General features: G+C 42.0%; 1 protein-coding gene across 1 annotated transcript; it reads left to right on the top strand.

Moving 5' to 3' along the window:
- The first annotated feature begins 3,590 nt into the window (after positions 1-3,590).
- On the top strand, positions 3,591-13,024 carry thbs4a (thrombospondin 4a). The gene is made up of 23 exons (XM_042421305.1): positions 3,591-3,869; positions 4,752-4,949; positions 5,052-5,299; positions 5,482-5,584; positions 5,849-5,940; positions 7,929-7,980; positions 8,071-8,273; positions 8,376-8,513; positions 8,622-8,702; positions 8,792-8,944; positions 9,087-9,191; positions 9,281-9,388; positions 9,474-9,633; positions 10,551-10,669; positions 10,752-10,804; positions 10,882-10,966; positions 11,093-11,189; positions 11,277-11,455; positions 11,694-11,742; positions 11,857-12,053; positions 12,133-12,305; positions 12,394-12,533; positions 12,612-13,024. Exons 1-23 carry the CDS (start codon positions 3,788-3,790, stop codon positions 12,659-12,661), a joined length of 2,865 nt encoding a protein of 954 aa, XP_042277239.1. The 5' UTR covers positions 3,591-3,787; the 3' UTR covers positions 12,662-13,024.
- Positions 13,025-13,051: the final 27 nt, after the last annotated feature.

Here is a 13,051-nt window from a genome sequence, read left to right as displayed (position 1 = left end):
ACAATGTAAGTCAATGGGAAAAGTTTTTTTGGGCCCAATAGCATCATGTGATGTTGTAATTACACGGTTTGGCCACTATGTCAAATTGGCTTCACAGCCCGGCGCTGTTCCTGGGGACTTGGCCCCCCCCCCCATGGAACCCGCCATGTTTCTACAGTAGCCCAGAATGAACAAACCAAACTGGCTCTATAGAGGGCCTTTAGCGTTTTTTGTGAGTATCGCGGCCACCATAGACTCTCCTACACACTTGGAAGGTGAGGGGGAGGGGAGGGGTATTCAGTTGGTTGCAATCTGCAACTTCACCGCTAGATGCCACTAAATCCTACACCTCTGTCCTTTAAGTTGTGTTAAAAGTCATCTTAATGAACCCAAAAGAGAATGTCGCTATAACCCAACTTCACAAAAACTAGGCACAGGAACACATGAGTGTCATCTGGACCAGCTGATATCAGCATAAACAACAGGCAAACAAACTAGAATTCTCTCCACAAAATCTGGATAAGAAACAACTCTATAAAACTTTTTACAAAACTTAAGCCATGCACAAATTGTTCAATTTACCCTGCAAAGCCATCCCAAAAGCATTATCCTTCCCCCAAACCAAGACTCGCTCACACACAAGCAGACAGTAGCCTACTGGCACAGGTAAACAAAGAAAGGCTACGGGCGCCCTATGAGCGTGCTAAACTTTATGCACACGTGCAACAAATCTCCAAGTTTGAAGCACAAGAAACCACCCAATATGGGAAAGATCCACACAATGTAGGCTATGATTGCAAACACCAAACCGCACAACTTGGTACAAAACACCAAAAAGTACAAAACCACAAATCTTAGCCTACCTTGCCTAAAAGACAGACAGACAAGCCCCCAATTTGTCATAACCTGGCTCCTGGGCCATGACAAATACTAATGGACACATATTGTATTAAAGTAAACAGCTTAAAGAATAACTACAAATGTAGAGTGTGTCCGTCAATCAGTGGTGAAAGAAGTACTCAGATCCTTTACATAAGTAAAAGTACCAATACAGCAATGTAAAAATACTCCATTACAAGTAAAAGTCCTGCATGAAAAATCCTTCTTCAGTAAAAGTACATAAGTATTAGCAGCTTGATGTAGTCAAAGTATTGCAGTAAAAGTAGTGGTTTGGTCCCTCTGACTGATATATTACTATATATGACATCATTAGATTATTGATACTGAAGCATCAGTGTTAGAGCAGCATGTTACTGTTGTAGCTGCTGGAGGTGGAGCTAGTTTCAACTACTTTACATACAGTTAGCTAGTTGAGTCCAGTGGTGCCCAACCTAGGGGTCGTGGACCTCCATCAGGTAAATCTGAGGGGTCGTGAGATGATTAATGGGAGAGACAAGAAGAAAAAAACAAAGTTCTGATACACAAATCTGTTTTCAGTTTTTGGACTTTTTCTCTAATCTTTGATTTTTGGTGAAATATTGGATCATTTGAAAATTTTTTGAAATGAAACCATGTGAGAAGTTAAGAGGGAAAAATCATTATTTGGTGCAGCTGTTAACAACTCATAGACATCTGAAATGTGACGCCGACTACACACTGCTTTTTGTAAGACGTCAAAAGCCAAAAAGGTTGGAAACCACTGGTTTCATCTTTAACAATGTGTTTTATTTTAAAATCTTGTTATATTATCCATTGTGTCAAATCTTCATCTGAAAAGTAACTAAAGCTGTCAAATAAATGTGGTTGAGTAGAAAGTACAATATTTCCCTCTGAAATGTAGTGGAGTGGAAGTATAAAGTAGCATAAAATGGAAATACTCAAGTAAAATACAAGTACCTCAAAATTGTATTTAAGTACAGTACTTGAGTAAATGTACTTAGTTACTTTCCACCACTGCAGTCAGTAACATCAGTGATGTGAATGTGAATGTGTGATCAGTTGGGTGAAAGGTGTTGTAAAGTGAAAACAAAAGTAAAGTCCAACAAAGGAAAAAAACCTGCAGCTGCTGGCTTGGATGAGTCCAGATGAGAGAGAGCCAGAAAAACACTGGGAGTTGGCCTTTTATCCTATGGGAGCACTGGGCCCAGGTGCTCTGAATCTGGTTGGCTGCCACAACCGCGTTCCTCGGGTAACTTTATGGAAAACAGAGTATCTCATAACCACACCCGCATCATACTATTTATTTTTTTATTATTACTTTAACACTTTGTCCTGTTACCATGTTGACTGTATAAACAAACTGAAGTTATCTTTATGTCATTATGATGCCTAATTGTTTTCTGTTATTATTAATAATAAAATAATACATTTAATTTGTACCTCACTTTTCATTCATAGTGAAACTCAAAGTGCTACAGTATTAATAAAATAGAACACACAACATAAATAAAATAATAATAATAAGAGGAGTTAAGATGGAAAAGATGAAAAAGCCTTCCTTTTTTAGGGTCTGTGCTGCCCTCAGATGGATCAGGAATGTCACATATGTTGTAAGTGAAATAAAGTAGGTGTAAGTGAACTCTATAAATAAACTGATGGGAAAAAAATGTTTAAATAGGTGCTGAATGGACTTGTTGCACACACTTGGATTGACATAAAATGAAAATAGTGTTGATGTATGAATGTAAATACTACTGTAAATGTGCTCATAGTATAGTGTTTTATTGTTTATTGACAATTATTGTCTGAAATATGTTCATTCCCTTTATGTCAAATAATATCAAATAATAATTCCCATGTGGCAACAACAGCAACGCTTCTGTCCAGTTGCTAATAGTGAGACCATTGAATACTGCCAGGTGTTTGGTCAGAGACCAGACGGCCAGACACGGATGAATGCGCAGTGATAATGCTCTGAGGGATGGTAAATGTCTCTCTTTGGCTCGGGGCTGCAGCTGAGATGATGAAATGTACTTGAGGTTAGTAGCAAACGGTTTAAGACGAGTACCAGACATCTATCATGAAACGTTTCCAGGGTTAAAAACTGTCCCAAGTTTAGCCCTCTCCCTCTCCTTCCTTTCCCGCATTCTCTAACAGATGGGATAAAGAAAAGATTTGCGGAGGCATGTAGAAAGTTGAATTAATTTAAAATTAAAAACATCTGGCACACGGTTATGCAGTTCAACTGGCTTACTGAAGGTGAGCGGAGAGATCAGATCTATGACACAGGTTCACAGTGTTTGTGGAAAACAACAGCCAGCTGGAATCAGGTTTTCCTCCCTTGAGACACCAGCATAATTCATTTCAGACATTTTTTGGACTTGGCTGACTAGACACTTATTTGGAGTACTTTTTGCTATTAAATTCTAAATCCCCAAAACATAGTAGACAGAAAGACTGAGTGAATTAAAGCTTTATCTTGATCATAAATATGAACTCACATTTATCTCATACATACAGGGCTCTGATAATTCCTTTTAGAATAAAACATCTGTAATGCCTCACTTTCTGAACTTTTTAACTGTTTATATCATGCAGTAGTACTCATATTCTACTTCAGCTTTTACGCACATATAATCAAACCATAGTAACAAGGGGACACTCCCCCAAACTATTAAAATAGTCCCTACACTGTGCCACTTTTGCAACAGTAACATATGAGGACACTCCCCTTTGCTTTAAAAGCTGTGCCTTTGGCCATAAAGCCATCTCACCTCTGCTGAGATTTTTGCTTCAACATCTGGATGTTCAGTTTGTCGTTATCATTCTGTGATTCATCTGTGATACTCTTACTGAACCACAGGAGGGGACTTAGTTCTAACTTCAAGAACAGAGCTTCTTCTGAAGTGTTTTCCATACTGAGGCACTGATGATGGGTGTGTGGGCCAGAGCGGTGGCTCTGTCTCTGGTGCTGCAACAGCTAGTGCTCACTGTCACAGCTCAAGGCATTGGTGAGTACTGGCTCTTCACGGTCTATGCCCTACTGCAAAACATCATTAACAGAGTGGTTCTGTAGTGCTGTACATGTAAAATCTCTATAAGTTAGTTAACTGTCTCTTGATGTATCTACAACAATCTATTGTCTTGATTTTACAACTTCTAATCTGGAGCAAGTCGCATTTAACAAGGGTAATTCAATTGATTTGGTTGGCATGAAGTTGGCTTTTTTGTGGCTTGTAGAGCTTAATTTACAGGGTCCAGTGACCATCTGACTGAAATAAAGTCAGTCCTGGATGGTAAAACAACACTTTCTGTCATCTGGGAAAGTGCATGTGCAAAAATCTGATTTGCCTGGAATCTACACGCACATTTTTCCATATAATCTCCTGTCACTTTGTATTATTCTTGAATTCAACTAATGGCTGTGTGCATGTGTTTGTGTGTAAATGTGTGTGCTTGTGTTCAAAGTGAGGCAGTGGGTTTGTTCCAGTGGAAAGAGTTTACTGCTGCTCGGTTCTGCAACTCCAGTCTACCACTCTATAAAAACGCAGCAGGACACAAACGTTCACTTACACGTAGACATACGCGTGTGCACGGACACATGTACAGATACTGTCACACATAATAAAGAGCCATGGTGCACTGACTCAGCAGTAACAGTCCCCAGAACACTGTGAGCCACGGCCATTTGACAAAACACTTACAGTGTATTAGATGGAAGGGAATCCATTGGCCTGCCTACTCCTTACATACTACTGTCTGACATTTACTGTCTATGTTAACTGTGCTTTTAATGATATCAGGTAGAACATGAACCGTTTTTGTCACAATTATGGTTAAAATGCATCTACAGCTGTATAATGCAAGTTTTTAACTATCCTTTTCTGTGTTAGTCTTCGACCTGCTAGTGTCTCCAGACTGCCTGCCAGACTTGCTCCAAGGAAGCCTGAAGAACAAAGGACGAGATGAGGCTTTCCTCCTCTCCTCCTTCAGGCTCCACAACAGGGCTCCCACTTCTCTCTTCAGCGTCATCAACCCCAAAGACAACACCAAGTACCTGGAGCTCAGCGTACAGGCCAAACTGAGCAAAGGTAAGTCACACTACTGAAACATATCTACTGAAATTCATATTCTCCAACACCCTCTCTGTTTTATGTCCATTAGCTTTCATTATTGCTTCTCTCCATCTCCAGTGACTCTGCGTTACCAGAAGACTGATGGCAGGTCTGGCACAACCAGTTTCAACCACGCCTCCCTGGCAGATGGCAGAAATCACCATGTGATGCTGCATGCCAGCGGTCTACAGCATGGCCCACATCGCCTCAACATCTATGTAGACTGCAGACTGGCACACACTTTAGATGATCTGCCGGCTGCGTTTGGGTCACTCCCACCTGGTCCTAACAAGGTGGCACTTAGGACCCTGCAGTCAAGTGGGCAGGTGAATAAGTTTACTTTAAAGAGTATTTTTATTGTAGAGATGTACTGCATAGAAACACAATAAAGTAAATCTTACAGCATAGGTAAACATAAATACTGTTTGGACAATGCTTGATCGACTTATGCCAAATGCATATCTTTCTTGTTGTTTAAACTTCTCTGTGTCTCGTATTTCTGTGTAAGGATGAACTGACAGACTTGAAGTTGGTGGTAGGGGACACCATAGACAATGTGGCCACTCTGCAGGACTGCAGCATGGATCAGGGTGAATCTCTGCAGTTGCTGGGTGAGAGGACAATGCAACTATCTGACTGTGACATTACCTGACACAATCATACATTTTTACTAAAACCTGGCAGGTGTTCAGGTTTTCATACAGCAACATTAGCAGATCTGATGACCTTAAAAGGTGGTGTGAAATATCTTCACCAGTTTTTAACATGCATGAATTTATTCCTAGACCTAATATTAAAGTTTTTTTCAGATATAAATCAGTATAACAGTATAGAGTTATCTGGCTCTCTAATCCTGCTTTGTGAAATCCTCTCAGGTATCCAGGGAGGCAGGACGGTTCACGACCAGGCCACCATGATGGAGCTGAAGAGCATGCTATCTGAGATGAGGGAGCTACTCCAACAGCAGGTAACCTGCTCCATGTTCCAGTCCTGTGTGTGTCGTCCTGATGGAAAAGGGAAAACACAACCAAAACAAATATTGAAATGAATCAAAAGACAGAAGTTTGGAAGCAACGTAGTCATCAATAATTTGATGACATTTATCATTTGACACCTCAACGGCTCCTTTTTAAAACCAAATGAGGGTTGTGCAGGAATTATTCACACAAGAATCCATAAAAATATGATTTATTGAACAGTAAAAAAGTTTAATAAAATAGAACTGGTTTTATACTCAGCCCCACATGGTCGCAGTAGGAGTCAGCTGACAGGGTGAATGATTCAATCAATCAATCAATCAATCAATCAATCTTTATTTATATAGCGCCATATCACAACAGAAGTCATCTCAAGGCACTTTTCACATAGAGCAGGTCAAGACCGTACTCTTTAATTTACAGAGACCCAACAATTCCCCCATGAGCAAGCACTTGGCGACAGCGGTAAGGAAAAACTCCCCTTTAACGGGTAGAAACCTCAAGCAGACCCCGGCTCTTGGTGGGCGGCCATCTGCTTTGACCGGTTGGGTTGAGAGAGAGAAAGAGAGAGGGAAAGGGGGAGGGGGGACAGAAGAAAAACAATGACAACAACAAACAACAACAAGCACAAGCAGCAACAGCCAGGGAAGGATGCCATCAGGACTGTGAAGGACCGCGAAGGTTCGGCCCGGGAGTCAGGTTTTTCTGTGAGATGAGAAAGCACAAAAAACTCCGGGGAAGAAGCAAAGTTAGTGACATGCATTGATGTTACATGAATGCATACAGATGGAGAGGAGGAGGAGGAGAGAGGAGCTCAGTGCATCATGGGAAGTCCCCCAGTAGTCTAGGCCTATAGCAGCATAACTAAGGGCTGATCCAAGGCGAGCCTGGTCGGCCCTAACTATAAGCTTTATCAAAAAGGAAAGTTTTAAGCCTACTCTTAAACATAGAGAGGGTGTCTGCACCCCGGACTGAATCCGGTAGATGGTTCCATAGAAGAGGAGCCTGATAGCTGAAGGCTCTGCCTCCCATTCTACTTTTAAAGACTGTAGGGACCACCAGTAAGCCTGCATACTGGGAGCGCAGTGTTCTAGTGGGATAATACGGTATTATGAGCTCTTCAAGATATGATGGTGCCTGACCATTAAGGGCTTTGTAAGTTAGGAGAAGGATTTTAAATTCTATTCTAGATTTTACATTCAAAGGTAACAGGATGAGGAAGGTGAAGAACAAAACACAAGACTGTATGGTCACACAGAAGTCAAAAGGTGTAATACAATTCCTCAACAGGGTAAAAAGAAGACATTTGTTGTTGGGTTTTTTTCTGAGAGGTCGGGGTTACAGAAAATGTGAAGACATCCGTGGTTGTTTGGAGGAGGTGGATTGCCTACTTTTAGGTGAAAGAATGTGATCTGATTTACAACCATTTGGAATTTCCTTTTTTCTTCTGGATAAGTTTGGCTTTGCAATAAAAGCCACTGTTCCTTGTGAAAAGTGAGAATCCAGACTGTTAAGACCTGCTGATTTTCTGGAGCTCTTTTTGCTTCAAGGCTTTATAGATCCTCAGAAACAGGCAGCTGAGTCAACATGAAAATCTGACCTTCACCTCAGAAGCAGATAGGAGTGGATGATTCCAGATGATAATTTAAAGCAGAGGATTTGTCCGGAGATAAGGCATCAAAAAGGGAGCCTGAGGCAATAAAATGCTCGTTTAAACATTCCAGCATCTAAGACTTGTCAGACAGAGTGAGAGAATCCTTAATGTAAGGAAGCAGCTCTCTGGATCTTACTAGCAGGAACATATTTTTTAGCTCTTTAAAAATTTGTCAGCTCATTCAAAGCTAACAGTTATTGAAAGATAAATTCAAATTTGCCCCTCTTAATATAAGCTGTTCAGTGATAACACAATTGCACAAACAACACATATTATCCTGATCAACAGTGTCCTTTCTCTACACTCTGTCTCTTCCTGGTTAAGATTAAGGAGACCAATTTTCTGAGGAACACCATTACGGAGTGTCTTGCCTGTGGTAAGCAGCAGGTTTTTCATTTTTTTCCAAACTACTGACAACATCACATTTCAACAAGGTACCTATATATTTGTCTATGTGTGTGTTCAGGTCTCGGAGGAAGTCCAACCAGTCCAGATCGACCTACAGGTCCAGGCCATTTTGTCATGCAGCCTCAGCATATGACTCAATGCCGACCTGGGACCTGTTTCAGACAGGACATGTGCATCCGTACAGAGTCAGGGGGTTTCCAGTGTGCCCCCTGTCCTGATGGATATACAGGAGATGGGGTGCACTGTGATGACGTAGATGAGGTATGATTGTGTGTTCTTTTTTGCCTCTGCAACTCTGTATGACCACAAGTGAAATAACTAGTTATCAGTGGCCATCTGCTGTTTATTTTCTGTGTGTTTTAGTGCCAGTTTAACCCATGTTTCCCTGGTGTGAGGTGTGTGAACACTGCTCCTGGGTTTCGCTGTGAGAAATGCCCTCTGGGATACACCGGACCAGAGATAACTGGAGTTGGAATATCCTATGCGAAGTCAAACAAACAGGTGCACCATTCACATTAGTATGTAAACAGCTCATATATTATTAAGTTTATAAAAAAAAAAAACCCTTTGCTAACAGAAAATGAATATAATTTTTCATGTTCTTCACAGGTGTGTGAGGATATCGATGAGTGTCTGGGCCCGCCTGAGAATGGAGGCTGCACTGCCAACTCGCACTGCTACAACACTGCTGTAAGACCACTGGAACTGCTGCAGGGTTTTTATCACACTCTCTTGTAGCAGAGGGGTCCTGGTTTCTGACTCTGGACTGTCCTCACCAGGGCTCCTTCCGCTGCGGAGAGTGTAAAGCTGGCTTCACAGGTGACCAGGCGAGAGGCTGCCACGGTTCCAGGCTTTGCCCCAATGGTCAACCCAACCCCTGTGACGCCAACGCTGAGTGCATCGTGCAGAGAGACGGCAGCATTAGCTGTGTGGTAAGAATTCAGAAAATATTGACATCTTATTCATACCCCTATATCATGAATGTGAATCAATATACTATTTGTGCTTTTCTATATAACATAATTCTCATAAAATCTTCTGCTTTGCTGTTTCCTTCTTTTGCGTGTTTGTTAGTGTGGTGTTGGTTGGGCAGGCAATGGCTATGTGTGTGGAAAGGACACTGATATTGATGCATATCCTGACACTAAGCTGCAGTGCAGGGACAGCAACTGTAAGAAGGTACTCATTTCTACATTCCCTACCCTCTCTTGCATTTAATTAAGCAAAGTAATAAAAATGAATTGTGTGTTTTCCTGTGTTGTTTCCAGGACAACTGTGTGTTTGTTCCAAACTCTGGCCAAGAGGATGCAGACAGGGACGGGATGGGTGACGCCTGTGACGATGATGCAGACAGTGATGGCATTGTGAACATAGATGTAGGTGACATGTTTCCACAGGTCCACATTTCCACATGTTATCACTAAGCCAATGGCTTATATAAACCTGGTTTGTCTGTTCCAGGACAACTGCTGGCTGGTTCCTAATGTGGACCAGAGGAACAGCGATAAGGATCTCCATGGTGATGCCTGTGACAACTGCAGAACAATCGAAAATCCATCACAGAGGGATACAGACCAGGACGGACTGGGAGATGAATGTGATGATGACATGGATGGGGATGGTACGTGTATTAAGTGTTACACTCACATAGTTTTGTGATTATTATACATCCCTCGTGTTCAGATAACTGGCTGTAATTAAAGGGACAGAGTGCTGCAACTGTCATTTCTGTAAATGGTCAGTGTGTCTGAAAAGGTGTCATTAGTGTGGGAGGTATAGTAACTGGATCATTACTGCTTGTATTGCATCAATTAGAGGTAACACCAAATGGCTGATAATCACATTAAAAGGGTTATACAAACTACACACTGTCTAGACTGCTCTATCTAGGTAAGTATACAACACTCAGAAGCCTGTTCAGAGGAAAGTGTGGACATTTTTGCTCTTTTCACTGGACTGGCAGTGCTGTATCTGTTCAAAACATCCTCCTGGCCTTTTTTTTTGTGTCTGTTTCCAATTCACATCCTCTACCAGTTAGATCACTGGCTCTCAGGGAAAAGTTAAAATGTTCCAACTGGAATTGTGCTGTGTTTTTAATACAATCTTTTCTCACATACTTCACTTCATTGCCCTTCAGAACACCTCTTCTTTGTTCCACTGGAAACACAGTTTTTAACTTCTTGCATTTGTGTGTGCCCTTATGTTTACCTGTGTGTGCTTACGCAGTATGTTTAGGCTGTTTGGTGACCACTATTCATTCATTTTTGGCAAAGCTCCAGCCTCTTGATCATTTGGTTATGTCTTTAAGTCCAAGGCTGGATTGCTTAGCGCTTGGTCATGTCTGTCTCCTCTCTAAAAACATTTTTCCACGGTAAGCCTCCGCCAGGCGTTAAAGGCCACTGGAAACTATTTCATCTTCGGCTTACACAAACACTGCCATCTGCTGATGTATTTGACAGACTGTGTCTTTAGGCTGCGCTCTGTCATGCTTTTTCACCTCAAGCAAGTACTAGAGAGCTAAAGTGTTTGTATTCTCAGGTTTGAAGAATGTCCTTGACAACTGCCAGCGAGTCCCCAACCCAGACCAGAAGGACAGAGACAACGATGGGGTGGGAGACGCCTGTGACAGCTGTCCTGATATGGCCAACCCTAACCAGGTAATAAACCAAACAACAACACATCTGCATTTATCTACAGCCATAACTCTGACCAACTGTGGGGGTTTTTTTCCACCTACAGTCTGACTCAGACGATGACCTTGTAGGAGATACCTGTGACGACAACATCGACAGGTAGAGGCCCGCTGTCATATTTAAAGATGTATAAGAGTCTGATATTTGCTTTACCTGCCTTCACTTCTCTTTGTCAGTGATGGTGATGGCCACCAAAACACAAAGGACAACTGTCCCACAGTCATCAACTCCTCTCAGCTGGACACTGACAAGGATGGAATGGTTTCAAACTATCTCTTTTTTTCCCCTAACTTCATCCTTGATTGATTAATTCATGCGTAATAAGTATGTTGACATGTAGACGGCTCTGTGTTTAAACTGCTCCCAATGTCTCACTTTATCTGGTAGGGAGACGAATGCGATGACGATGACGATAATGACGGTATACAGGACAATGATGACAACTGCAGATTAGTTCCCAACCCAGACCAAAAGGACTTAAATAGTGAGTATCGTTCCCTGTTTGTTACTGTGGTTATGTGTGTGCTGTTACTGCTGCATGGATCCTTTAACTGACATGCTTGTGTTTCAGACGATAAAGTCGGAGACGCATGCGAAGGAGACTTTGACAAAGACGACGTCATTGACATAGTCGACCACTGCCCAGAGAATGCTGAGATCACCCTGACTGACTTCAGAGCCTATCAGACCGTAGTGCTGGACCCAGAGGGAGACTCTCAGATAGACCCCAACTGGGTGGTTCTCAACCAGGTGACCAAATAGCTGAAAATAAACCCTCTTTGCTAGCTAGCCTCTGATCAACAAGCATCTGTAACTGAGTGGGATTTCACAGACAGCATCTCTGTAATAAGTTTACCGCTGTACTTGATAGTGAAATTTAATCACTACATTATTTTAAACAAGATAAAACTGCAATTATTTTGTTCCACAACAAGTGAGTCCAAAGGCAGTGAAAATAAAGTGAGGGCACTCTATTTTGTCCTGACAGGGCATGGAGATAGTTCAGACCATGAACTCTGACCCCGGCCTTGCTGTTGGTAAGTACTGATTATCTTCATTCTGTCACCTATATTTTAACAGTAGGACATTTTTCAGTTTGGTCTTCTACTTATTGATGTTATGTGTTTCTCCTCTGCTGTCCTTATCTGTAGGCTACACAGCGTTCAGTGGGGTTGACTTTGAGGGAACATTCCATGTGAACACAGTGACAGATGATGACTACGCCGGCTTCATCTTTGGCTACCAGGACTCCTCTTCCTTCTATGTGGTGATGTGGAAACAGACCGAACAAACCTACTGGCAGGCTGCGCCCTTCAGAGCCGTTGCTGAGCCGGGAATACAACTCAAGGTGTGTGTGTCTTGCTGTCTTCATCTGTCGTCAGTATTGTTTTCCCCCCTCCCTTATTCTATATGTCTCTTACCACCAGATGGTGAAGTCCAAGACAGGACCTGGTGAGTATCTGAGGAACTCCCTCTGGCACACAGGACATACCCCTGACCAGGTCCGTCTCCTGTGGAAAGACCCCAGGAACGTAGGCTGGAAGGACAAGGTCTCCTACCGCTGGTTCCTCCAGCACAGGCCACAGGTTGGATACATCAGGTATAGACAGACACATATCAACACTCAGAGACATACACACTCACACTGTACAAAGTGACTAACTATTTTCACCTTGTGTGTGAACCAGGGCTCGCTTCTATGAGGGTTCGAGCCTGGTGGCGGACACAGACGTGATAATAGACACCAGCATGAGGGGCGGGAGACTGGGCGTGTTCTGCTTCTCTCAGGAAAATATCATCTGGTCCAATCTAAAGTACCGTTGCAACGGTGAGTATTTGTGAATTGAGTCCAGTCAGCTGTACATATGCTGTCATGCTTATGAGTTTCTCTTTCTCCTCCCCACAGACACTATTCCTGCTGACTACGAGGACATCGATGCCCAAAACACAAACTGAAGGAGAAGGAGAATTGTCCATCAAGGAAAAGAAACAGAGCTGCATGAATAAGATGAAGGAGGTAGAGGACATGAGTTAGAGAAAGAAAGATGAAGGTGAGAGGGAACACGGAGGGCAATATTTTAACTTTGTTGTTGCAGAGACAAGGTCTTAGAGGATTATAATTTTGGGCATTATATACTTCCTAATTAAGTGTAACTGAAGCGAATACATTGAATAAGACGTGTATAATTCATCAACAGGTTCTATGTATGTTCATTCAATATCAACTGCAGTTGATGAGATTAATGTTAAAAATACTGTTTTAAATATACTGTAAGTGCAATAAAATCTTTTCATTTCAAGCATTTTATAACATTGAGGCATGTTAGAGTTTATATAATCCTTTTG

The sequence above is a fragment of the Thunnus maccoyii genome, chromosome 9, assembly GCF_910596095.1.
Source record: "Thunnus maccoyii chromosome 9, fThuMac1.1, whole genome shotgun sequence".
NCBI lineage: Eukaryota > Metazoa > Chordata > Actinopteri > Scombriformes > Scombridae > Thunnus > Thunnus maccoyii.
Note: the sequence above shows the minus strand (reverse complement) of the source record. Positions and strands in the feature narration are given on the sequence as shown.

What these genes read in the sequence shown, in the direction of transcription:
- thbs4a (XM_042421305.1), top strand. Translation starts at nt 3,788, where the DNA reads ATGATGGGTGTGTGGGCCAGAGCGGTGGCTCTGTCTCTGGTGCTGCAA. An exon ending in CCCTGCAGTCAAGTGGGCAG is followed by an intron (nt 5,300 to 5,481) that starts GTGAATAAGTTT and finishes TTTCTGTGTAAG; the next exon opens with GATGAACTGACAGACTTGAA. An exon ending in ATGGCATTGTGAACATAGAT is followed by an intron (nt 9,389 to 9,473) that starts GTAGGTGACATG and finishes TGTCTGTTCCAG; the next exon opens with GACAACTGCTGGCTGGTTCC.